A 27495-nucleotide genomic window follows, 5' to 3' on the forward strand; every position below is an offset into this window, starting at 1 on the left:
GCTAGGCCTGCGAGGACCGCCCAATCATCGACACGTTCCGAGGGGGAGTCGAGACGTCTTCGCCTGGATCATGTGACTGGACAAGATGGTGGTCTCCACAGGAGGAACATGAGGGGGAGGAGCTATGTCTGTGGCAGGTCTGTACGGTTAGCGCTGCTGTATCCGAAGGACCAGTGGCTGGCTGCTCACTGGAGAGGGGACCCAGCACTAAGTAAGAAGGGGCACTGTGGTGCGACGCTGCTTCACAGGCCTTGAGAAGACTAAGGTCCATCGCTAGGGGAGTAGCTGCAGAGCTCGGTAAGACCTGGTAGCAAGGTCCTGCGCTGACTGCGCTAGGCTAACATGCTACGACTAGCGGGAGAGATGAATTGGGGTGGGGCCTTGGTAGGGCAGTTTGAGGAGCCGCTGGCTATTATATGAATATATGAACAGAAACAGACTTTAAAACGGCGCGGGGGGAAGAGCGAAGGTAGAGGCAGAACCACTGTGCTCGCTTTGGAGGTTATTCCTGACCTCTTGAAGGTTATAACTAAGTATAAAGCAGAAGGAACTCTAGTAAGCGACTGGCGTTAAATCAGGTGACACGTTTATTATGCTCCGATTGAAGTGAGAGAGTAACATCTGCAAAACACTTTATAGACTCTTTGTATTCTCTTCAGCTGCTGGTCAGTATATAAAAATGTAAGTGGAAGAAGTCATAACCTTGTTCGGTACAAGTGATGGGATGCCTCCTGAGAAAAAAGTGTCCAGTCACCCTATAAATTAGATAGCTCAGAAAGAAGATTTGAAAGCTGATATTATCTTGTTATTCAGTAGACCCTTATATATGTGAGCATGCCAGCAATGGAGTTTGTTTGTAACTCTGAAATGCTCCTAACTCTGAACAAAATTATGGCTCTTTCAGGAGTTTACAACTGAGCATTGTTTAGTTGCTTGCATTTGTAAGACCAATGGGTCCATCCACACGAAGGAATGAACCTGTGACCTTTAGGAGCTAAAGCCCTGTGCTCTACCACATGAACTAAAAGCTGGTTGGCTCTCAGCCAAAGCAGTAGAGCAGAAACTTCACTCTCCCTTGTCAGTGGTCTCAGGGCCTCTGGAGTTGCACACTGAACATAGTAATGCATTGTGTTTGCTTTTGGGAGGTTTGGGGTGGTGTCTCTGCTGCTTGTTGATTGTGTACTTTCTGTTCTAAATGAGATTTATGATTGAGTGGTCAGTTTGTAACTCTGAGGTTCCAATAAATGCAGTATTGTTGTTGTGCAGGTCCTAAGATATTAGAGAGACAAGGTGTGTGGGGTACTATCTTTTATTAGATCAACTTCTATTAGTGGCAGAAGCTTTTGCATTTACACGGAGTTCTTCTTTGGGTCTAAGAGCTCTATGTAAGCCTGAAAGCTTCTATCTCACATGGTGTGGTGCCATTCAGAACAGTGAGAGACTGTATCGCCATTTACTCAACAACCTGAAGTGCATCTCAGTGCCTTGCTGCTGTAGCTCCCAGACTAGGCTTCTCACAAAGAGCATGCAGGGCACACCCTTGGCTGGGTCTATGCTTGCCCCCAACTTTGAAGAGCGCATGTTAATCAGGGCAATGCGACATTACTAATGAAATGCTGCAGTGAATATGCGGCACTTCATTGGGCAAATTCTTCCCAGCAGCAACTTCGAAGCATCATACTTCAAAGTGTCTGCTTTTACATGCATTTCAGCGCTCTGAAGTTGCCTGGTGGGGGAGTGGGAATTTGCCTAATGAACTGCTGCATATTTACCACAGCACTTCATTAGTAATCTCCCATTGCCGTGATTAATATGCCCCCTCTGAAGTTAGGGGCAAATGTAGACAAGCCCTTTGTGTCTGTGTATAGCTACAGCTCTGACCCAGAAGTTGTGACACCAGCAACTTGTCAGCAAACATCAGCCAGGCTCTGGCTTTCAACATCTTGGTTTAGTATGTGTAGTGTGACTCCAGCACACTTCCAGTCCTAGATTGCCCCCCAAAACTGTGTTCTGTGCTCTTCAGCTCTCTCCTGGACAGTCCAGGTATATTGGGTCCATTGCCTGTTTAAGGGGTCACATACAACAGTCTGCTGCCTTAAATGGAGTTACCGAAACAATTCACAATATTGAATTAAAAGACATATTTTAAGTGACTATAAATCACAAAGAACTTAAGCCAGAAATAGTTAAAAGAAAAATAAAGATGAAAACTTTTTCTAAACGTAAACTAAACTTGAAATTCAAGGTGAGGGCCCTTACCATGTTTTCAGTGTGTTACTAGCCAAACTCCCAGGCCAGGATCTCCTACCACAGGCTGTTTCTTTTATTGTCTCTGGAAAAGAGAGAACTTTACCAGTCTGTTACAGTTATGTTACATTCTTTGCTGGGTTCAAGCTTTTTCCCTAGGCCAGTCTAAAATGCATTTTAAAGCAGCTCTTAGTCTTAGGTGCTGTTCCTGGAGTTACTGACACACGCTTAATATACTGTGAGTAATCCCACTGATTTCTGTGGCACCACTCTTGCTAGTAATGTTTAGTGTGTTTATTTGTAGGATCAGATCCTTATCAATACTTCAGTGAGATAAAGTGGCGACTATAAAAATAAATGTCTGTCTAGTCTTGGGAATGGGGAGGGAAGATTTGGGTCATATTATGGTCTGCAACTTTAGGAAACTTCCCACTGCTCATCCTTTCCTTTATTTAAAAATAACACAAGTACATCAGTACTGATCCAAATGCCTCATCAAGAACGATCATTTGGTTTAAACAAAATCCTTGCAGTATCTGAGTACATCTGATTATTAATTGGTATGCAATATTATAAAATAAAAATCAAAAGTTGTGGAGCTGAGGAGGAGGGAGGAGGGATAATAATCTATTACTCACCTATTACTTGAGAATTTATATTCTCTCATAATCCTACTGGAGGCAGACTTTCCTGCTGAAGAGGCAAATTCACAAGAGTTGCATATCCAAAAATTCCCCAGACATTTTTAGCTGGAACGTGCCCTTTCAGTCTCTTGAGGCTTTTATATATTTGAGATGTTGCACATTGACTTGTATCATTTGCCTGTTTTCTCATGCAAATATTATCTAGTTATGTTGTGGCAGTATCATTTAACCAAAACTTTCCTTTTTTTCTCATTTTACAGTCCAGAGTCTCAGAATGCCAGGGAGAGGGCTTGAACTAAATTCACCACAGGAAAGCACAAGTCTTCAACATATGACAAAAAAGGACGTATTGCTAGAAGTGTTTGCTAAGCTTCCAGAAGCAGACCAGTAAGTGATGCTTCTTGTTTTCATATGTTTTACCATGACTTTCTTGTTTTTTGTTCTCATACGTGTAAGTTGAATTATTTTCTAAAATATTGAATTGCAGTTCAATTGTAAATGATGACTTCAGGGAAATAGCTCAGCTGGCCATGGCTCAGTGTTTTCTTTATTTTAGAGGGAGCCCCCTGCACTGTCTAACCATATTTCAAGTGGAAACAAGAAGAGATGAAGGGTGCACTGGACTGCTGTATCTCTCCCCCTGCGGTATATAGGGAATGGAGAAAGTCCAGGTTCCACTTCTTTTAGCACAAGGAGTAGAATAGCTACACTGCTTCCTCCAGGGAGAATAATCCCTGTCCAGTGTAAGATCAGTGCATCATACTCCGTTCCCAGAACAGCAGGGGAACTAGAAGGGATGTTGTGGCAATGGCATGATAGAACTCTCATACTGGAATCTGTTGCCAAACACCTAGCTGCTCAACACCCAACAGTTTTAAAATAGACCTTTTTAAACTTAAAGCAGTCAGCAAATGAGCCTGTGACCAGATAATCCTCTTTCCTTCTCAGCTTGTTAACAAACTTTTTTCTCAGACATTTGGTTCAGTTTAACTATAGGTTGAACCTTTCTAATCTGGAACTTTCATCCAGCAACATCTGTAATCCGGCATGATTTTAGTTAGCTGGATGACCATTTATCATGGGTGTGGCCAAGTTTCCCTAAAGTTTGTTTACAGTCCCAGTCCTGGCTCTGAGTAGTCTGTGCTGTTATTTAGCTGTAATTTACCTCTAAATGTCTTCTAAGAGCCCAGTAAGCAGTGGAAGTGTTGGTAATGCTGTTAGACCAGTGGTTCCCAACCTTTTCCATGCAGGGACCCATTTTGACAATTCAGGAAGACTTGGTGACGGCAGGCAATTCAAAAGTGGGGCGGAGGGGGACAGGGGGAAGGAAAGAAGTGACCCCTGTGGCTGGAAGCTGGCTAGAGAAGAGCCGCGACAGGCAGAGACAGCCATGAGAGCCCTAGTTGGGGGGGGGACATCTGACCCCCGTGGCTGGAAGCTGGCTGGGGCAGAATCCTGCTGGAAACCATGGAGCTGAGTCCTCCCTCCCACCTTTGGACCCAGGCCCACCACTGCCATGTAACATTTATAAGGATCCAAGTTTGACTAGGTTCAGCTGAAATCATTGCTTTGGATCCTGAAAACACCGCTGGTATTTCACCTCAAATTCATCTGGGTCTCTGGGGGACATGAATGGGATAGTAAGGCAGGACTGCAGAATACCTGCTAGGGCAGTGTTTCTCAAATGCTGTAACCAGCAGCCTTTCATGCAGCTACAACAGCCTCCTGGGTTGGGTAGTGATTGAGAGATGGAAACATAGACTATTTCCCTCTTCCTCTCTGTTGCTCCTGGACCACTCTGAAGGAGCTGACTGGAGTGAAACAAGAGCCCTCATACAGCATGCATTGGAGACCCAGGAGGAGATGGTGCAGCTGATGAGGTAGCAAATAGAGCTCCTGTAATGCCTGGTACAGGAGCACAGAGCCCAGCTATAGCCCATGGTGAACTGTAAGCACTTCCCTCTGTGTTTACTAACCTCCCCCATCAGCACCCCACAATATGAGGTGGAAAGTCAAGGGCAGCCTTGCATTCCACTTCCATGGACTCTTCTGAGAGCAGGAGGCTGACATTCCCCCATTTATGATGACAAAGTGCCCTTGCCTACCCACCCTGAAGCCCCTGCCATAAACTCCTTTAGTGTCCCCTGAATAAAAATGATTAAGCTCACAAAATCAGCATCTCTGTTGCTTGTGTTGCACAAGAGGCAGGGGTTTTAGACTTCATAAGCAAGTACACATCATTCAGGGGCACGCCTCAAGAGCAACAGCTGTGGCTGTCATGTTGCTATCTGGTCAGTCACAAAGCTGTTTTTCAAAGCATTCCTGATTAGCAGTGCCCCTTGCTGTGCTCTAGTTACTGTCCTGGTGTCTGGCTGCTCATAATTATTGGCCCAGGATATCTGCCTCAGCCCTCCAGCTTGGCATGAAATTTCCCCCCTTATACTCGCATAAATTGTGAAGCACAGAACAGCTGCCACCAAATCAGGAATGTTGCCTTCACTGAGGTCTAAGCAAGGCAGAAGACTCCTGAATTCTTTTAAATATCGAGGAGCAAATTCTACCACCATTCTGCACTTGCTCAGGCTGTAGTTAAACTTTTTCTTACTGTAGTCTAGGCTGCATGTGCGTGGCTCCATGAGCCAAGGGAGTGAGGGGATAAGCTGGATCAGCCAGGATCACTATTGATATTTCCAATGGTAATTTTCTTGTCTGGGAAGAAATTTCCATTCTGCAACTTTCTGAACAGACCTGTATTCCTAAAGATGAGTGCATCGTGCACCTTTCCTGACTATCCTATGTCGATCATAGAATGCTAGGACTGGAAGGGACCTTGAGAGCTCATCATGTCCAGGCCCCTGCCCTCATTGCAGGACCAAGTACTGTCTAGACCATCCCTGATAGACACTTATCTAACCTGTTCTTAAATATCTCCAAATATGGAAATTCCACAACCTCCCTAGGCAATTTATTAGTGTTTGAACACCCTGACAGTTAGGAACTTCTTCCTAATGTCCAACCTAAACCTCCCTTGCTGCAGTTTTAAGCCCATTGCTTCGTGTTCTATCCTCAGAGGTCAACAAGAACAAGTTTTCTCCCTCCTCTTTATGACACGCTTTTAGATACCTGGAAATCACCATCATACCCCCCTTAGTCTTCTTTTTTCTCAAACTTAACAAGCCCAGTTCTTGCAGCCTTTCTTCATAAGTCATGTTCTCTAGATCTTTCATCATTCTTGTTGCTCTTTTCTGGACCCTTTCCAATTTCTCCACATCTTGCTTGAAATGCGACGCCCAGAACTGGACACAGTACTCCAACTGGGGCGTAACCAGCACAGAGTAGAGTGGAAGAATGACTTCTCGTGTCTTGTTCACAACACACCTGTTAATTCATCCCAGAATCACGTTTGCATTTTTTGCAACAGCATCACACTGTGGTGTTCTGTTGATTTCTCGCTGGGCTTGTCCTGTAGTAACAGTCTTCATGGCACACGTCTGGCTCTGTTGATCTGTTAATACACAATGGCCACATCAATACCACCCTGTACTGTAAACCCACTGACTGCTGTGCCTACCTTCATGCCTCCAGCTTCCATCCCAGACACACCACACAGTCCATTGTCTACAGCCAAGCACTAAGATATAACCGAATTTGCTCCAACCCCTCCGACAGAGACAAACACCTACAGGATCTCTACCAAGCATTCTTGAAACTGCAATACCCACCTGAGGAACTGCAAAAACAGATCAACAGAGCCAGACGTGTGCCACGAAGACTCTTACTACAGGACAAGCCCAAGAGAGAAAGCAACAGAATACCACTAGCCATCACCTACAGTCCTCAGCTAAAATCTCTACAGCGCATCATCAGGGATTTACAACCCATCCTAGACAATGATCCCCCACTTTCACAGGCCTTGGGAGGCAGACCAGTCCTTGCCCACAGACAACCTGCCAACCTGAAGCAAATCCTAACCAGCAACTATACACCACACTACAGTCACTCTAACTCAGGGACCCATCCATGCAACAAACCTCGTTGCCAGCTCTGTCACATATCTACACCAGCAACACCATTACAGGATCTAACCAGATCAGCCACACCATCATGGGTTCATTCAGCTGCACATCTACCAATGTAATTTATGCCATCATGTGCCAGCAGTGCCCCTCTGCTATATACATCGGACAAACTGGACAGTCTCTACGTAAAAGAATAAATGCACACAAATAAGATATCAGAAATGGCAATATACAAAAACCCGTAGGCAAGCACTTCAGTCTCCCGGGCCACACAGTAGCAGGCTTAAAAGTAGCTATCCTACAGCAATAAAATTTCAGGACCAGACTCCAAAGAGAAATTGTTGAGCTACAATTCATCTGCAAATTCGACACCCTCAGCTCAGGCTTAAACAAAGACTGTGAATGGCTGGCTAAATACAAAAGCAGCTTCCCCTCCCTTGGTGTTCACAGCTCCAGATCAACTGCTGGTAGTAAGCCTCACCCTTCCTGACTGAGCTAACCTTGTTATCCCCAGCCTTGCTCTGGCTTATTTATACCTGGCCTTGCAGATTTCCATGACCAGTATCTGATGAAGTGAGTCTGTGCTCACAAAAGTTCATACTCAAAACTTTTCTGTTAGTCTATAAGGTGACACAGGACCCTTCATTACTGTTTCCCAAACTAATTACCCACTGGGTGGTAGCTGCCTAGCATTGCAAGCACCCACAGAATTACTGCCCCACACTTCTGAACTGTCAAAGCAGGTCTGATTTTTGGTATTGTACTGCTTCAGGGCAGAGGAAAGCAATTCATAAAGTTCTATGCAAGTGCCTTTAAGTATGCAGATTTGTAACCACTACTGATTGTCCCATACCTACAGAACAATGTGATCCTACCAATCTGAGCTTGTTTCACAGCACCAGAACCAGCACTCCACTGTGTACAAAGCATCGCATACAGCCAGCATCCCCCGTTCCTTCTCTCCAGTGTCTCACCTTTGGGCATGTCCATATCCTCAGAGTTTTCATTGCTCTGACAGCTGCTTAGGTTCTGTACATACTGCAGCACAATGTGTGAGGTGCTCATGATACCTACCACAACAGTTATAAGCTGTCTGGGTTCCATGCTAACCTTGTAATGGTGTCAGCATGGGTAGGAAATGAGGACATGAAAACACTTTGTCATTGCTTCCCAAAGGGAGGGAAAGGGGACAAGTGCCCTATGGAATGCTGACAACATACCCAGAATGACCCACGGCATATTTTTGTCCCATCACCCATTGGGACAGAAACCCACAATACAATAGGGCAGCAGGAACTGCGGGATAGGTACTCAATGCTGACAAAGTTGAACCTGGCAATCTTAATAGCGACACACTCCATTGCCTTTCTGTACCAATGTGGACATGTACCTTAGACAAAATCATGTTCTAGAAAATCGACCCTAAAAAATTCAACCTAATTTCAGTCATACACACCCTTTAGACTGTAACCTCTTTGAGGCATGGATGTGTTTGTTGTCTTATCTGTTCATACAGCCCCAGCACAATTCAGAAACTACTAGAATGTACAGTAAACCTTCAGTTTGATGACTAATGGGGGCAAGGGGCATCTGTTAAAGCTAGATCTGCAGCATGTTGGCATGCCACCTGCCCACACACCAACCCCTGGTGGGAGGAGCATGGGGCTGCTCTAGCGGCCCCAGCTGTCATGGCAGCCCCTCCAGGCCCAGTGGCCCCAGCTACTGATGCAGCTCCTCTGGTCCTGGCAGCCACAGCAGCCATGGTAGCTCTAGCAGCTCTGGTGAGTCACTGACATTTATTTGGAGGAGGTGGCGGCACTGGCAGACAGTGTCCATTAAATTGGGGTCCATTACATCAAGGGTTTATAGTTAGTTTTTTTTTATCACTGCTCTGTGGGCCATTTAAGGAACACTTGATTGATTTCAGTAGAGTTGGAACATGTCTTAGTTAAAACAAGTTGGACACAGCTTCTAATAGTTCATTGATTTGAAAAGAAAAATAAATTGGGCTTTAAAACACTGTTGCCCAAGAAGTGGTTGTGCTTTGGCTGTTTAATACCAAGGGTCTATTTCAATGTATTGGTCCCTTCTCCAGACAGCTTTTATTTAGAGGCTTCTCTAATCACCTGTTGTTTTTATTAGAATGCTACCTTTAGGGAACCACAATTGATAATTTCCAATCCTCCTTGCATGTACTGTACCAAATCAGACTTATTTCTCAAAAATAGTATTTTTACCCATATAAATCATATACCTCATCCATCTGTCTGTGCATAGAGTTTCCTTTGACCATAAAATCTCAATTTTAGAAAACCTCTCCATGTAATTCACCTGGCCAGTTGTGAATACTTGAAGTGTACCTAGTTGTTCTTTCCTGATTCACACCACTATCACAGTAACCTCTTTCATAGCGCAGAGAATACTGTATTGCTTCTGAAAGCAGGATGCAATATTCTTCAGCGTAGTAATTTAATAGGGAACATTCAAAAAGATATGCAAGGACTAAGCAAACATTTCCTGTACACCAGTTGCTGACATTTCTAACCAATTTTTCCCTCCACAGAAAGTTATTTACACGTGGATCATGTTTCCTTGGAATAAATGGAGGCATTTGCGGTTTAATAGCAAACAGTTATTTCCGACGCATCCTAAATGTCACAAGGGCTGGAATTCTCTCTAGTGTGTCAATGGCTGTATTTCCATTTCTCACAGTAGCAGTATGTTATGATGCTGCTGTAACCATACCTTTAATTTCAGGTAAAATTTTAATTCCTTATGAAAAGTTTCCAAACCTCCCATGTCATAATTTGTTTTTTTAAATCTCTCAACATGTTTTATATACTCTAGCAAGAAAGCCTATGCTATTTGCAAAACAGTGAAGCAATGTAGTATTGAAAACCTTGCCTTGTATATGAACTACCAGGTGCACAGAAGTGTCAAAAGACAATTTTTATATTTGTGCATGTACAAGAAACATATGCTTAATCTGAGGGGATAGGGCTGGAACAGATTTTTCTACTAGTGACAGGTAACCCTTTAACCCTTTCTTCTTCCTCCCCTTCTCCCTGCCATATAAACACTGAATTGTTTTTCTTCTCCCATTTCATCTGAAGAAGTGGCTTTTGCCCATGAAGTACCTAATACATTTGTTAGTCTCTAAGGTGCCAAAGGACTGCTTGTTATTTGTGAGGTTATAGACTAAAATAGCTGCTCCTTTGAGACTACCTGATGTCAGTGTAGGTACAATTATAGCAGTATGAACTGGATTATATTTAATTGAATTTTATATAGTTGAAATGCTGTTTGATCTCTTCAGTTGTATGTAGTTCATGGTCATTTCTGCTGCCAGTACATTAACTTCAGACAGCCCATTTCTCAAAACTCAGGTTAAAATGTAAAAACTACGTGGACACTTTAACTGTGAAATGCCTTTGTCCTCTAGGTGATCTGACATGTGCAACCTGTGCCCTAGTCAGAGGAGGATTAATTGGGTCAATGATAGGTGGCCTATATCCTATTTTCTTGGCAATTCCTATAAATGGGGGACTTGCAGCAAGGTATGTGAAAACTTGTTTTGTGGAACAAATTAATTCTACCTAGTTCTTATTAAAGCACACTTGCCTATTTTGGTATTTTTAGGTATTACATAGCCAAAAAAAATTTCATAAATGTTCTCTAACCGATCCCTGGCTGCGTAATGAGTTCTGCAACTAAGTGGGACATCTGTTCTATAAGAAAAACCAGAGTTCCCTGAAAAACACCTAACCCCATATTTGAAGGTCTTTGAACAGAAGGTGGGTAACTAAACATAGTACTAATCAATTGGCATTGAACAAGATTAAGCATTAAAACAAAGTGGCAAGGACCAAGTAACTGAGGACAGAGCCAGGCACATTAGTTGTCATCTCAGTATAGGCTGCCTTTTGTGATCTCAGACAAATTACCTCTCTGCGTCCACTTGACAATGAGGGTATTATCTCACATTACAACATGAGGTATTACCCTACTTCTCAGGATATTCTAAGGACTAATTTGTAAAGCACTTTGAAGATGAGCCTTATGATTTATCAATAGTGTACTTCTAATCTGGAATAATACAGCATTGGTTCCTAGTACCCAATGTCTATTAAGTGTATTTCTACATAACAGTGAAAAACCCATAGCAGGCAAATTCAGGCCGTAGGTTTTGTTTCATTACTCTAAGCATTCTTGGCCCTAGAATTTGAGCTGAACCAAGTTCTACACAGTGGGTGGTTCGAATAGAAGAGGCAGACCCCACAGAGAATAGATAGATGATGTAGTAGATTGGCGCGGAGCTAGTCTACAGAAACTAAGCCACTCGGCACTGGCCAGGGAAAAATGGAAGGAAATAGTGAGGGGCATCAGACACCAACAGGTGCTGAGCGCACGGTTATTGATGAAGTTCTACACCGCAATGAAACTCCCCCCTCCCTGCTTGCATCCTGCGGCCCTTGATTTTGACTTTGGCTGGCATGAGACAGCCTACATTCTTCCCTTGCTTTGAACACATCCTCTATTGCCTAATACTTAATCTAGGTGATATTTTAAAGAAGGGAAATGGAGAGTAAAGATTTTTTTAATTGTCTTGTATTCCGTACAGGTACAGCTCAGCTCCCTTGCCTGGAAAAGAGAATATGTTACGCTTCTGGATTAAAGTTTCTCAACCAGTCTTTAAGAAAATGAGCTTTGCTATATTGCTGCAGGCTGCCTTTGGAACTTACCTCAGCTCCTGCCAGAATGAAATATTTATGAAAATGCTCCACTTGATTGAACCAAGGCACAATCCTGAGGAGCTCAAAGATTCAAACTGAAAAATATAAAACTACTCACTGTGGGGGGGGGGGGTTACCTTAATAAACTAAAACTAAATAAGGCAAGAAAGTTAGTACTTCAGGGGGTTTGTTTAAAAAGGTAAATCAAGACTTCTCAAAGTCTTGTCATTAAATTGCAAGCTGAACCTGAGGATTTTGTTGTGTGCTACTTCTAGAAGGGAAATACCCACTCCCCAAACCCATTTTTGGAAAGCACCATTCCATGTTCTTTATTTGATCTCTAAGTTATCACAGATTTTGTGCAGTTGCTCTAGTCATCAAGAAGCACTCAACTCCGTAAATATACGTGTTCAACCTATGATATCTGGGACTGTAGTCTGGCAACATCTATGGTCTCAGCAGGCCCCCAGCTGTTGCTGGAACAACCCAGTGGGTGGAAGCTGGGGCTGGGCACCAGGCAGAGGCCAGGTCATGCTGGCTGGGGGGGGGGTGGGGGGGGAGCCCCAGCAGAGGCCAGATGGTCAGGAGCAGGGCTGGGAAACAGGTGGGGGGCAGTGCCACAGAGCAGAGTCCAGAGTATGGACAGCATCCAGACAAGCATTGGCTGCCCCTACTCCAGGATCACTCAGGGTTGAAGTGTACCAGACACACAAGCAGAATCTCTGCTATGAAATATGTAAGCTGACTGGGTGCTTGGCAAATGGGATTAGAGGTGCTGCATTAGTATACCTATGCTTTCTTCTCTTATCAACCACACACTGAATCCAGCAGATAAGACTAAAACTGAAGAGTGTCTACTTCCATTCAAACTTAATTCAGTCCTGAATTTATAGGATTATAGAAGAAACCTTGAGAGCTCATCAAGTCCAGTCCCCTAACCTCATGGCAGGACCAAGCACCATCTCGACCATTTGTTAGATGTCTGTCTAACCCGGTTGTAAATATGTTCAGTGATAGAGATTCCAGAACCTCCCAAGGCAATTTATTCCAGTGTTTAACCACCCTAAGAGTTAAGTTTTTCCTGATGTCCAACCTCAACCTCCGTTGCAGCAGTTTAAGCCCCTTGGTTGTAGTCCTATCCTCAGAGGCCAAGGAGAACAATTTTTCTCCCTCCTCCTTGTAACCCTTTTTTAGTTACTTGAAAACTTATGTCCCTTTTAAGTCTTCTCTTTTCTAAACTAACCTAATCAGTGATCTAGCTGTCAGTTTTGAACATAGTGCTCTGGTAAACCAGTCTTTTTAATGCAAGCTGAACTTTGAGCAGTTTAATACTTCTCTGGTGCCTCATTACTTGGACCCACCTCACGTGAACACCTGTTAATGGAATTACACAACAAGTAATCTGGATCTTCACTGTCAATGTTACAAACCAAAAAGCTATATTGGTCTGCAGTTTACTATGGTATACACATTTATTTTACCTGCTCATGGGTTGATTCTTTCTGCCCCAAAAACAAATCTAGATTGTGTATGGTCTTTTCCCATGTAGAAGTATCTCATCTAAAGTATGCCAAGCATACTCCTACTTCCATCTCTTCTTTAGAGTATTATTGCACAGCAAAAGACATTGTCATCAGAAAAATGTTCATAAGTTCATTCCATTGTTTAAATCACCAAGCACGTGCTGGGCATTTTTACCTAGGACAAACCCTTTCCCTGCAGAAAAGTGAATTAGTTAGTTCTGTTCTATAAAAAGACAGCCACCAGTCATTACAGCTGCCCTCCAAGCTTGCGTAATTACACAGCTGCAGTGCAATGACAGAAAGGGCAAAGAAATCAGAGACCCACAGACCAGGCAGCACTTATATCCTTCACCAACATGGCGATAGCTGCAAAGACAGACATCAGCTGGGACAGGTACTGCAGTTTTTTTAGACACACCCCCCTTTTTTGGGTGGGGGGGGCACACAGCTGGTTACAACATATGTAAAATCTAAGAGCATTTCTAACCACCACTTGAGTTATTTCAGGAATTTATCCTACACAATTAAAATTAAATCATGGATTTGTGCATAGGACCAGCTCTATTTTCTGATCAATGGGAACCTGAAGACGCTGTAAAACACCCTTTTCAGCATTCTGAAAAAAAACCACAACCTGTTCTCCTGGAAATCCTTGGTGAAATTTGTACAGCTGCAGGAGGAAGTCTTTCCCTAAATATTTTCAGGGGGTTAGGTTTTTTAACTCTTAATTTTCCTTCTGGTTAAGTAGGTGGGGTCAGAAGGAGCTCTGGACAAGATGATTCTAGATCCAACCCACCTCTAATTCTCTGAATAAGAGCTAGATGTCAGCAAATGACCTTCTCATAGAGCTCATCCACAGAATGTTTGCCTTTGCTTTAATAACCAGAAGTAATACAGCTCCCTGGAGTAAATGCAGCCATACTGATAGAAAAAGTACTAGTGTTAATGAAGCTTATTTCCATAAATGTACGGATACCATCAACTTCACCATTTTCTAAACTGATACATTTATTACCTCAACTTTCTGCTTTTCTACATTCTAGCCGAGATGGAACAGTAAAAAAAAAAACTAGCATCTAGCAGCAATTCCAAACCACTGTACTACTCTCAGCATAACTAGATAAGAGTGTAAGTAAGTAGCTCCCACGTGTATCACAAGAGGACTGTGGCTTATCCCCCTGGGGATCCATATTAAAGACATTCAGAAAAGACTGTCTTACTCCTAGAGCTCTGGACCAAAGATTCAAATCAAAAGGTTTTTTTTTTTTTGTTTTGGTTTTTTTTTTTTAAAAAAAGCTTTATTCATGGGTACATGTTTAACACATTTGTTAAAGCAGGGCAGAGGACAATTAAACTACTCCCACATTTTGGAAGAGTATAAACTAAATACCTCCTTGAAGACATTTCAGTGTACATCCCACCACAGTAAAATGAGACCAATATAAACACTTCTAAAATTGGAGAAGAGACAGGCAGGCAAACGAACACTACTGCAAATAGCAGAATAGCATATATTCCATTAGTGTTAGTTGCGTTGGTCTCAAGATGTTATAAAATGGTGAGTAAGGTAATATTTAAGCTACTTGAAACTTTTTCTCACCCATATGTAAACAGCATGATGTACCTGAAAACCTCCTCTTTGACAAACAAAAGATCAATCCAATAAAAGATACTACCTCTCAGCCCTTTTCTCTCCCACAAAAGCATATATGAATTCCTGTGACTACTTACTGATGATACAGGATGTTCCACAATTACACCAAAATGTTTTTGAACGGAATATGTTTTCACTTTCTCTGTGAAAGTAAATGGAAGCCATTACACTAATATATATGGAGCTTTTATATTTTAAACACACTAACTCTTCAAGGTTAGAGTTTCAAAATGATGAACACAATCAGGAAATGAGTTTACTAAATTCTGACTTACTGTCTATGTCTACACTAGCCCCCCGCCTTTCGAAAGGGGGAGGCTAATGACACACTTTGGCAGATGCTAATAAGGCACTGCCATGAATATGCAGCACCTCATTAGCATAATGCTGGCCACAGCGATTCAAAAGTGCTGCTTTCGAATTGCATGCCACCAGTGCAGACAGGGACCTTTCAAAAGGAACCCCCCCTCAGTCTTCAAAAGCCCCTTCTTCCTAAAACCAAATAGGAATAAGATGCTTTGAAGCCAGGAGGTCCTTTCAAAAAGCCCCCCATCTACACGGGCAGTGCTCGATTTGAAAACACTTTCAAACTGTCGTGGTCAGCATTATGCTAATGAGACCCTGTATATTCATGGTACCGCCTCATTAGCATCCCCCTTTCAAAAGGCAGGGGCTAGTGTATATATAGCCAGTGTGGCTACACTAACATTTTACTCAAAATAATCTCCCTCTGTCCCAGCTGTTAAAGAACTGAAATTTTATGTCTAATTTCAAAGGCTCTCTGGCCGTACTTTGATGGCTGAAGTTAGCAAATTTTGCTTTGCAACCCCAGCAGCTCATTTTGCCAGACTTCGTTACATATGTGACAGCTTTAAACTAAACAGGAGAAAATTTGGAACACAAACTCTCAAACCCTGATTTTAAAGTAATTATATTGCATTTTTCTTTCCTTGTACACACCTCCCATAAGCAAAGTATTCGATTTCTAAATCAGTAAATGATGTTAAGTGTATTTCACTATCAGCATATAGAAAGATATAGAATGGTATTTCCATTTATAGTACTGGAAACCTACAGCAAAGAAAAGTGGTGTTTGAAAACTTGTTTAAAATATTCATTTTATATGTTTTGACAATGGGATATTGAAAATCTGTATTTTAAACATGATAAAAGCTTCAAGATTCTGTATTTCATAATTTCACACCCACATAATTTTGTACAACTGTGAAAGTTCAAACACACAAGTAAAAGGATCTTAAAACAATGATATCCGTCAAAATTATAAAAAAGGAAAATTATACCAAGTCTGCTTACAAAGAAAGAGCAAGGGTCTACTCATGCTTATTATGCTTTCCTCCCCCATCTCCTCTGCATCTTATAGTAATCCACTGTTAAGTACAGAAAAAAATCAAGACCAAAATTTCTTAAATATCCCGCTTGTCTCTTTTTCAATAGAAGGAAGAAAAAATGGCAAAGTTATATTTAAATTAATGTACATCTGAAGAGTTGTTAAAAGGTCTTCAGTTGGGAGCCACCCCAACCAATTTTAGCATTTACTAAGTAATTTCTTTCAGATTTTACTTCCCAAAATTGAGACATCCTGCCAACATATACAGTATTGTGGATTGTTAATTAAACCCTGAATGGCAGGCCAAATATCTTCATTTCCATTTTTACTAGTCCAATGAAGAAGATTAAAAAGGAGGGGAAAAAGTGGAGAGGGATTAATTGAAAAAAACAAAATCACAAAACAAAAAAGTCTTCCTACCCAGATGCCAGAACGGTCAAAGCAGAAAGAATTAGGGGACTCCTACCATCCAATTATGCAGACAAAATTAATTAGCTTTTCTCCAAACAGGACAGCCAGTTACGAATCCATGAGTGACCTGTCCTGCTAGAGTAATGGCAACCATGGTTATCCAAAGATATCTTTGGCTCTCACAAAAGTAGTGGTCTGGGCTGATGTAAAGGTACAGCCACAGTCAATCACCGTACATTCCAGGGTGCTTTATGTCATGTGCAAATTTGAAACACTCCAAAACGTACTTGTTTACTGAATGGGTAACTGCCATACAGCAGGAGGGCCTCATAGGTATCTCCTTTACAAAATACAGCACAATCCTACCTACCAAATACATCTGAAAGACACAGAATTCCCTCCGCAAAAATGTAGTAAGGTGACCAGAATTTGACCCTATACACTAATCCCTCAAAATGTGCAATTTTGAGTTGCGCTTAACTCGCATTAACGTGAGCCAAGTGCAACCCAAAATGCCCCCTCCCGCCCTACATGGCCCAGGTTCAACACCTCCTGTTCAAAAGGTCCAGAAGTTTATCAGTAACTGCCTCCATAAAATCCTCCAAATCCACTGGCCATACACCACCAAGAACCAAAACCTGTGGTAACTGACTCATCAACTTCCTGCCAAAGAAGAAATCAGGAAGAGAAGATGGCTATGGATTGGACATACCCTTGGAAAACCAACCACCATCATTACAAGGCAAGCCTTAAGTTGGAATCCACAAGGAAAAAGGTGCCCAAGAAATACCCAGCGTAGAGACCTGAGGCAGAACAATAAAAGACAGGATACACCTGGTCAGAACTGGAAAAGATTGCCCAAGACAGGAAATGCTGGCAAATGGTTGTCAATGGCCTGTACTCCAAGATGAAGGCATGGAAGAGGCTTACTACTTCTACAAGTTGTATCAGGATAAAATGGTTTTAAATTACTGATGCAATTTCTCTCTCAAATATGTGAGCATGACTCATTAAAAATTCACATACTGGGGGGAAACTGCTTGAATACCGGGCTACTTGCCTCTCTTATTTTTATGTACTTAAAACTTACTTCTTAGTATGCCTCGTAGCTTTTAGCATTTCATGCACACACACAAAAATCCAAAATGGCTGACTCACATAGCTTCTAATAGCAGCTGCCACCACACAAATTGTAGGAATGCTGTGAAAAGTAGTATCTATGTAACATTATGTCAAAAGAAAACTAAGTAAGAAAAATAGTAATTACTTTTAGTTGCATCGTTTCGTGTGGAGATTCTTACCATCATGGCAAAAACAGGTTACACACAAAAACATTACCATGGAAGACTCACTGCCATTAAAAAGCAATATTAATGGATTCTGAAGGTAGTCAAGGTCCAACCTTCTGCCAGAATGATAGCGATTCAGTTTATAGGCATCAGGGTTACAGGGAAAAGGAGAAAGTCTGTGGCTCTGTTCACAATATGAAATATTATTGATTGTTAAGGCATTTAGCCTGATGTTACCAAGCACCTGTCTTCGCTGTAAATTACATTAGCTCAATTTATGGAGCATTAAAATAGACATATCAATGTCATAAACGGACAGGTATAGCGTTCAGTTTGAATCTAGAATTTCAAATGAAGGGTAGTAAGGAAGCAAGTCCCAGCTTTACAAAGTCATGGCTGGGATGATTTACTTAGGATTGATCCTCCTTTAGGCAGGGGGCTAGACTATATGACCTCCTGAGGTCCCTTCCAGCTCTAGAATTCTATGAAGCCTCACATCTTTAAATTGAATCCATTAGCCTCCAGAAATGTCGGGTATGGGGCCCACAATTCTCCGCTCTGACCTCTTCCATCTCCACTGCTCTTAGGTGCACAGGAAGACCATTTCAATTCAGCACCCGGACACCCGTGTGTGTTGGGTCATGCTTGTATGAGAGGCTGAAAAAAAGCTTTCCTATTAGAGGTAATCAGAACCACAGCTGTGCTGCTAATGGTCTTATTTCCTGCACTGCTTGGAACCAACCACTGCCCCCTCCTCCCACCACACCATGTGGTAGCTAGGCTGTGGGAGGATGTCATACTTGTATGATAGGACAAGAAACTTCTTTTCAGCCAAAGCAACGAGGGGTCCTGTGGCACCTTATAGACGAACAAATGTATGAGACGAAGTGGGTCTTTGCCCCCGAAAGCTTATGCTCACACATTTCTGTTAGTCTATAAGATGTCACAGGACCCCTCGTTGCTTTTGCAGATCCAGACTAACACGGCTACCCCTCTGATTCTTTTCAGCCATGTACATTTTGTCCTGCCCTTGATATCTTCCCTCCCCCAGAGGCTCCCCACAGCCTGGAACTTTCCCATCCCCAGCCGCACCACATCGCTTGACCCCGAACTAATGAAAGGACATACTGAACATGCTGCCAGGCAGCTTGCGTGTGGTGAATGTCCCAGACCCACCTGGGGAAAGTCTCCCTCTGTGTCTAAAGATACTCAAGGAGGGAGCTGGCATCTATTTGGGGGCCTTGCAGCTGCCTGGGGGTGGGGGTCCTCCCTCAGCAGCTGGCTTAAGAGCATCAAGCACCCAGAAGCAGGGGTTGGTACCAGGCTTGCTCTACCAGAGCTCATCGTTAAATGATTTAAATGGTACTCAGTCCAATGTGGCAGCCATTTCTCAGGTTCCTCATTACTTGTAAGCACAGGAAGTGTCACAAGGTTTCATGGGCTCCCAACAATTTTAAGAAGAGCCAGAGGCAGGCACCATGGAGCACTGATTGCTGTGGAAAGGGGGTGCCCTGCAGCAGCTGTAGGTCTTTTCAGTCAACAGAAGAAAAACCTGTCACTAGGGTGACTGTCCCTTGAGACCAAAATTTTGTATGGACTTGATCCAAAGGCCACTGAGGGCAATGTAGTAGCTCTACAATTACCACAGTTCTCCAAGTAAGGCTCGCAGCAACCAACAGAGCCATAACAGATTTGCTGATCCATTGCGCTTTCAGTGTTTTACCCGTGTCTACTACTTACACATACATTTCCAGATTTTGGACTGTGTGCAAGGATGAAAATTCTTGTTCTGAGGATCTCCTTTGCCAGGTGGTCTAAACCCAAGCCTGGGCTCATTAGTAATAGGGGTAGGTCTTGCCAAAGTGTGTCCACTGGCATCCTGGGCCCAGATGTAGCCCTGCTGGACATCCTTCACCTTTGCCTGGCCTTCCTCCAAGCTGCAGCAGGAGTAGCCTTGTTCAGCCAGGGTGGTGCCCGTCTGGCGTAAGCTTGGGCATTACAGCGCTTCAGCTTGGGCTCTTGGACTACATCCTCCTCGTTCCACAGGTCCAGAAAGGTCTGCATCTATGGCCCACTCCAGGAGGGTCCTGCCTCTTGGTGCCCCAGGCTGACTTCTGGGACACCTCCGGATTATTCCTTGAGGGCCCATGGAGTCTCTGACTCCCTCCTGGTGTGCCATGTAGAACACTGGCTGGAAAGGAGTTGGTGCAAGGGTGTTCGCACAGCAACTTGTAACTGCTGTTCACATGCACAGACAGAAATTTGTCACTAGAGTGGCTGGCCTTTGAGACATATTATTGATCTGAATATCTTCTTTGCCAGGAAGCCTAAATCCAGATCCAAACCTCCAAAGATCCACTGCTTTTGCATCCTTTTTTGAAAACCTGTCATTTGAGAAACCCAAAACCTTATTTCTAACCTCAAAGGACTTTACTACCCTTCCCCTCAATTATAAAAAGTAAATCTCTTGTACAGGCCAGCCAGACCTGGCCTGGAAAAAGGGATGTTTGGTTAACACAGCAGGTGAATGAGGGAAATGAAATGTTGGAAGATATCATCAAATATCCACAGCCACCTACAGGACATTTTCCCCCCCATGCTGCAGCAGCAAAAATACCCAGAATGTTACAGGGCTCAGGGAACTGTGGGATAGGCTCACACAATCCACTGCTGCAAGTCAATTGTTGCGACTTGCGTCTCACAGATTTATGAGCAGTGCTACAAAATGTTACTTCACTCATCACAACCAGGAGCATCTTTCTTCTTCCTTTACTCCCAACACTGCTAGCAAACACTCCCTTCTCTTGACTCATCTCAAGCCCAGAATAGGCACACCTCCTAAGAGAGTCCCATTCCTGCCACTCTCCTATTCCAAGGCATGGGAGAGAAGAACACCCTAGCCACCATCGGTGACCTACTTTTTTGCATGTGTAAGACTACAAAAATGTTTCTGAACACAAAATATCCATTTGAATACTCAGGGATATTGAAGCTTTTGTAAGTCTACATAAATATAGACAAGTATAATAGGTCGTATGCAAAGTATTACAATACCTTTATTTATATAGAAAAGACCCCATCCAAACACTATCCTCAAAACATGTTAAAGTCAAGGTTTTTATGAATGGGTAATTTTGTGAAAGATATACAGAAAAGGCCTCTGCTGGATATTTTAATAAATCCCTAAAATTTCAAAGGAGAGACTATAACTCTCCACTTTTGACAAGTGACAAAATGTTTGGTAACTTAGACACATCAGCAGACATCAAAATTGGAAACATGCTTCCCCAAAATTATTTTGATACCATCTCTCCAGGCAGTTAGAGGTTGCAGAAAAACAATTGTTTTTCCCCCCAGATGCTGCTAAGCTGTTTGGAGAAAAGAGAGAAAGGTTAATTTGTAATGCTATTAAGATGTACAGATATTTAAGATTACTCAGAATGAAGCCCTGTATCTTACTGATTATTGCAAGTTAAAGATCTTTAACTACTAGAAAAAACTGTACTGAAAAAAATGGAGTACTATCCTATGCAACAAGGACAATGTTGATGCCCTTTTCTTTACGTATATATTTAGTTTATAACTCCAATTATAACCTTTAATCAGTTATTCCTTGGTAATGGACAGCACAAAAAGCCAGGCACTAACACTACTAGACTAATTAAACTAAACCAAGACGTGTATTCCCATATCATCATGATTGCTTAAATAATTTTAACTTTTAATTAGTCTTCCTAAAGTATTTCCCCGTTTTTGTTATAAATAAGACTAAGATTTTATTATGGTTATTTCTACTAAAAGTCAGACAGCTCATAGGAAAAATAAAAGTTCACAGTAGCCTGTGACCTGTCACTGACCTATTAAAAATAAGGTGGAGGCTAACTAGCAGGGGAAGGCAGGAGGGGGACTAACAGCTCCAGGTCCCCTACAGGACCCACTGAAGCTCAGAGCCATCTCAATACCCAGGACTGAAGCTGAAACAGAAAATGTCAGAGGTCTCTAAAAGTCATGGAATCCTTCATTATAACTGATGTAGTCTGAGATCAGACTACTTTCAGTACATGCAATGCCTACACTTAAAGATGGAAAGAAACCAGTAACTCTACACACAAGGCCACTTTCTTGAAGTACATTAACCTAAAGAACATTTTCTTAATATGCGCTCAACAACTGAGCATTATGACAGAGCCTTATATTCAAGCTCAAATTTTAACTGATTTCCAAATGGTGTACTCTCAAACCCCTGCTCATATCTAGAGAGGTAAACCACTAGGGAACTGTCAAGGCCATGTCTACACAATGGTATAGTTTTGCTGGCATAACATCATGAATGACAGAAGGCATTATTCTGTTGTTGCAGAAAAATCACCTCCAAACACAGCTGCAGCTAAAATTATGATAGCAGCATTCCAGAAAAACGCTTCCTTCATCAATTTAGCTGCAATGTTCATTGATGGTTAGGTCCACATAGCACAGCTACACTGGATTTTTCACACCTCTGAGAGATGCACCTAAATCAACAGTTACACTGCATCAAATTTAGCTATTTGTTAAACATCTGAATACTATATTTACTACCATGCCAGAGGAGGAGTCATGTCAGTCCACTATTACTTTTCCCACAATTTTCCATGACTTGCATGCAACTCAGCTACAATTTTTTGCAATTCTAACCAGGTCTGATGTGTACCTATTACTAAATATAACACTTTGCTGGCTCTTCTTTTCACATGCTAAATTGCAAACTGTGACAAAATTATGAATATTATGAAACTGTAAATGAAAAAGTAGGGTACTCATCTAAATTAGGAAGCCTGAAATGAAAATAAGAAATGTCATCAGAACACAGAAGTTTTTAATAATGGTTTGTGTATATTTAAAATTCACAATGGCACTGCTGCACCACTGGGGCCATAGCGCTTTAGCACAGACTCTACCTATCCAAAAGAAAGGGATGCTTTCATAAGCATATATAATCCAATTCTTCCATCAATTAGTACTGGTCAGGTTATAATACCGCTAAGGCATATGAATTTTTCAGTCCTGGCCAAACTAGTGGACCCAGTTTTCTAGTGCAAATTCTAGACCAAGTTTAAGATTTCTACTTAAGTTACATGGTTTCTTGAAGAAATGAGCACACAGCTAAAGTGTTATTTATTAAATGATGTATACAGTAAGTTGCAATGACCACTCTGATTTAAGATTCTTGAGAAATACCAAGTTTTATTCCTTCCCCACCCACAAAATTGCTCATTTTAAAAGAGAAATTATATAAGTTGTAAAACAAACCAAAGTATGGTTTAACTCTTAAATACCAGTTTTATATCCTTGCTTAAAAAGCTTCTCAATTGACAAAAACAGAAAACACCTTTAAGCACTCTTTTTTCCTTCTGATTCAACCACCACAAGACACATCCATTAAAAATAAAATAGATGAAAAAAGTATTTGAGCCCATAACTGAAAGATCAACATAACTGTTTTTATTATAGTACTGTATTCTTATTTGTACAGCACAGAACTAATTACACACATTTACAAAATTTTCAAGTATTGTTAAGGTACCAATTCAAGGCTTCTGCTTCAAAAAGCTACATTTAACAACATTCCATACAGGTGTCACAAATTGATGAGCATTCAAAGAATTTTCCCATTCATTTGGCTTACATATGATTCAGAAGGCACTAATAATCCCTGCAGTCACATTCTTGGGTGTGGATCCTACTCTTAGTTGTACAGGTACACATCTTAAATGTTGTAAAATTAGCTATTGCTCGCATGCTGTAGGTTTTACAGAATGTATAGCCAGAGGCCTGTTTTAAGTCCCACATTGCTCTGACCCAAGTGTTTATAACTGTGCAAAACAGCGAATCCTACTACACAGCAAGATTGCATTATATTTAAGTAAAGGTAACTTATCACCGCTTGCTGTTTTAAAAAAATTGTTGAAGAAAATCGTAAGTAAAGAAGTTTTTCTCCATATATAAGACCTACAAACTCAGTCTAGGCGCAATCAAATTCTTATCTCACGTATCACCAAGAATAAGAGCAATAAAGGTTAAATTATGCTCTTAATGACACTTGGGACAACTTCACTGCTTATGATAGGACTGTGTTAAGTATACAAGACTGGCACTGAGTAGACAATCCAGCTGATGCTGCACATGATGGAACAGAATCCACAATTCACTAGATCTTAGCTGTGCTGGCTCTGTATTTCTGTGAACAGGTAACTATATTCACAGAAACCAGAAAAAAGATTTATTCATATATAGTCACTTTTCAAATTAGTACCACACTAACTTCAGGTTGGTGGGATTAGTTTTTCCAAACATTCAAGCTTTTAAAAAAATGAAAGACAGCAGAAGCCCTGTTACCTCTTTTTTTCCTCATTTCTTATACTACCTTTTAAAATAAAGCAGGAAATGTGGCCAGCAGCTGGTCCCGTCTCTTCTGCCCCAACACAGCTGTATCCACTTTAGCATAAAGAAAAACAAGGATGCTAAATACTCATATACTTTAACAAACAGTGAAGTTTCACAAAGAAATTAGTTGTGTCTCTTCTTGCTCCTCCTTGAACTCTTACTAACAGGAGCTACTAAACACATCACTGGGAGGAGACCCCTAAAATTTAATTTTAGTCCAACATATAAATCCATTTATTACACTTAAATTTTAAGGTTTACGTATATTTAGTCAAATCATTTTAGAAATAGAGGCATCTCCCGTTGTTAATTCTAGACTTAGGTTGACCCATCCTTTGTGAAACCTCACTTTACATTTAAATTATTTTTCACAACCCTTTCTTCCCCAATTTACATACATGTAAATAATCTAAACATTTTAATACAACCAAAAAATAAAAAGGTGTATTGTAACCTATTTATCTTGCATGATGGGGTAATATTAGCGCTGGTCCATAAACAACTCACACACATTTGTCTGTGACCCCAAAATTATTTTATTCCTCCTCTTAACTAAACACAAAAGTCCATGTGTGCATAATTCTTTCAAACCAACAATGTCAAAAATAATCTTTGTCCATTTGCAGATTGTATTTCCTGACTATAGAAAAATTAGGGATTATTCTGATTATTCAGCTATGCCAATTTAAGATCCTATAGTAAAATTACATCAGTGTTCATGCAATATTTTTAAGTGAAAAGCTACTTTTGAAATACAAGGAATCTCATTGATCTTGGGTGCACAGTTTAATTCTGGTGAACTAGAATTAAAGTCATGAGTTATTTCAATGCACTGCAATCTTTATATTGCAATACACATTACAATTCTGTGAAAAAATAGGTGACTTGCCTGCATTAGGATGCCATTGTACAATGTTATAACTGAAGCCAGTATTTGGGTGGTTTAAATAGACAGAAGTGTACATCACCAAATAAGGTGGACCAATAAAAACTGATTTTCTTTTTTAAAGTGATCTTGAGAACTGCCAGGACTATAACACAAAGAATCTTATGCCACTGGAAGGCACAACTCCTGACCTTTCAAAATAACCATCTGCTTCTAGTTCTGGGTGGTTTAAAGATGGAAGAGCATCGCAAAATAAATCACATACTGATTGCCATATTGTCTCCTGTCCTAGCCAAATATATATTTTGATAGCAAATATCTTTAAAATTGCTATTGGTAGAAAAGCAAGCAGTGTAAGTTAGTATTTTAATTACTTTACAAGATACTGGTTACTAAAATCAAGTCAAAATTTCCACTGCAGAATAAGTCCAGGAAAAGACGACTAATAATCAGAATGTGATTTTAATATGCTCTACCTGAGATAAGCCAGAGCTCAAAAGCTTTAGCAAATCAATAACAATTTCAAGATGAGAAAGCATGTCCAAGCACTGGTCATGAACCAGTAACCAGAAAAACTAGGACAAAACATTAATAAAAGGTTTGATATCGCATTATCGGAATATATGGATCCTTACCAGGTTGCGAGGTGGAAAACGACTGTTCTTTAACCCCTACACAACGGAGCCTGGCAGGGCAAGCACCTAAAAAAGAAACTGTCAGAGAGATTTAGTAGTAATGTATAATTGAGACCTTTTACAGTTTCATATGCATGCTTTAACTGTTTGCTGAACAATACTATCTTTGTTCTTAAGTCTGTCCAGTGATGATGTCCTAACAAAGCAGTATTTTCAGCTCCTCTGGATAAGCAGACTACATATTATCTGATTCAAAACGGGGTAGGCAGTATTATCTTTACTGACATTTGTGAACTGGCACTGAGCATACCTTCATGCTTCCAGTTCGCATATATTTCACTCAGTGCTGCAAACAGGCTCCAAACATAAGTGCATGTGTCAGTGTGCACGATATTTAGCACGCTGCTGTAAACAGATTCCAAGCGCGCCATTTGTGCGCCAGTTTTGCACGATCTTTTACCCAGTGCCACAAACAGACTCCCAAGTGTGCCGTTCACGCGAGCTCTTTTACCCTCTGCCACACACCAGCGCCGTTCCCACGCCAGTTTTGCCTACCCCCTGGTTTTCAAGCCATGACCTGCTTGCTCCGCCCCGGCCCGAAGGCCCTGGATGTGGGCACGTGCAGGTGAGAATAAAGACTGAAGCAGGTACTTGACCCTACATTTTGAAGGAGGCAGATGCCCGCCTGGCACACACGGAGCAGAACTCCACCGACAGCTGATCCCTGTCCAGGTGGAGGCAGATCCCTCCGGAAGCCGCCCGCTCCTCCGCCTCCAGCTCCCCCGCCTCCTGACTGGGCAGGGCGTAGTCGTGGTCGCTGCTCTCGCCGGCCTGGGGCGGATCCGTGTCTCTGAAGAGGCTGGTGCGAAGCCTGAGCCCCCCCGCCCCGGCCAGGCGGCTCAGCAGTTGCCCCAGGGCGCTCTGGTTGGCCAGCACAGCCCGCAGGTAGCTGGTCTCCCGCTCCAGATCCCGCAGGCGCCGGCTCAGCCCCCGGTTGCGGTCCCGCAGCTGCCGGTTCTCGGCGGCCAGGCCCTGTAGGCGGCTCTCCAGCCCCAGCACGTACTGCTTCTTCTTCAGCCGGTTCAGCCGGGCCGCGGCCGCCGCCTTCAGCCGATTACCGGCTGCCGCCCCGCCAGAGCTGGCCCCGCCGCGCCTCCTGCCCGCCGCGCCCGGGGCCGACTCCGGCTCGTCCCACTGCCCGCAGAAGCAGCCGCTCAGCTCCACATCCAGGTCCCAGTGCGGCTGAGCCGCCTCCAGCAGGTCGCCCAACTCCAGCCCCGCAAACGGGTCCTCCTGTTCCACCAGCTCCTCGGCTGCAGGGGCCACCTCCCCCAGCGCCCGCTGCGGCTGCTCCAGGGCGGCCGGGTCCCGGCGCTGCAGCTTGCTGCAGGGGGTCCCCGGTTCCTCCTCCCCGCCACCGCCGCCTCCGGCCACCGCCCCGGCGCTGGGGAGCTGCCAGGCAGCAGCCGAGGGGCTCTCCCCGCACGACGAGCCCCCCAGCAGCTGGGCCAGGCTATGGCGCATGGTGGGGAGGGGACGAGAGCAGGGCTTCCCACAGCGTAGTGCGGGGTAGGGTGGAGTGGGAGACCCAGCAGGATAGGGGGAACGCGCGAGGCTAAGCGGCCGGTCCCGGCAACCAGGCCGCAGCGCGGGCAAAGGAAATGGCGGCAGCTCTGGCCGCGC

The 27495-nt window shown here is 42.7% G+C and overlaps 2 protein-coding genes across 5 annotated transcripts; one reads left to right on the plus strand and one right to left on the minus strand.

Annotated features, from left to right (window-relative positions):
• LOC142007080 (transmembrane protein 126A-like) lies at positions 1-11865 on the plus strand. 2 transcript variants are annotated; one of them, XM_074983612.1, is made up of 5 exons: positions 1-137; positions 3152-3278; positions 9474-9667; positions 10353-10467; positions 11532-11865. In XM_074983612.1, exons 1-5 carry the CDS (start codon positions 125-127, stop codon positions 11740-11742), a joined length of 660 nt encoding a protein of 219 aa, XP_074839713.1. In that variant the 5' UTR covers positions 1-124; the 3' UTR covers positions 11743-11865. The 2 variants fall into 2 exon arrangements, with proteins under 2 accessions (XP_074839713.1, XP_074839722.1); XM_074983621.1 differs by having other exon boundaries at positions 125-297; positions 11532-11862.
• CREBZF (CREB/ATF bZIP transcription factor) lies at positions 3300-27495 on the minus strand. 3 transcript variants are annotated; one of them, XR_012643888.1, is made up of 4 exons: positions 26474-27495; positions 25813-25890; positions 24272-24342; positions 3300-6396 (listed from the first exon to the last, which is right to left on the minus strand). XR_012643888.1 is itself a non-coding variant. In XM_074983594.1 (3 exons), the coding sequence occupies exons 1-2, from the start codon at positions 27334-27336 to the stop codon at positions 25842-25844; spliced, it is 912 nt and encodes a 303-aa protein (XP_074839695.1). In that variant the 5' UTR covers positions 27337-27495; the 3' UTR covers positions 21271-24342; positions 25813-25841. The 3 variants fall into 3 exon arrangements, 1 of the variants encoding a protein (XP_074839695.1); XR_012643889.1 differs by lacking the exon at positions 3300-6396 and adding an exon at positions 21005-21236; XM_074983594.1 differs by lacking the exon at positions 3300-6396 and having other exon boundaries at positions 21271-24342.

This window comes from Carettochelys insculpta, chromosome 1, assembly GCF_033958435.1.
Source record: "Carettochelys insculpta isolate YL-2023 chromosome 1, ASM3395843v1, whole genome shotgun sequence".
Taxonomy (NCBI): Eukaryota; Metazoa; Chordata; order Testudines; family Carettochelyidae; genus Carettochelys; species Carettochelys insculpta.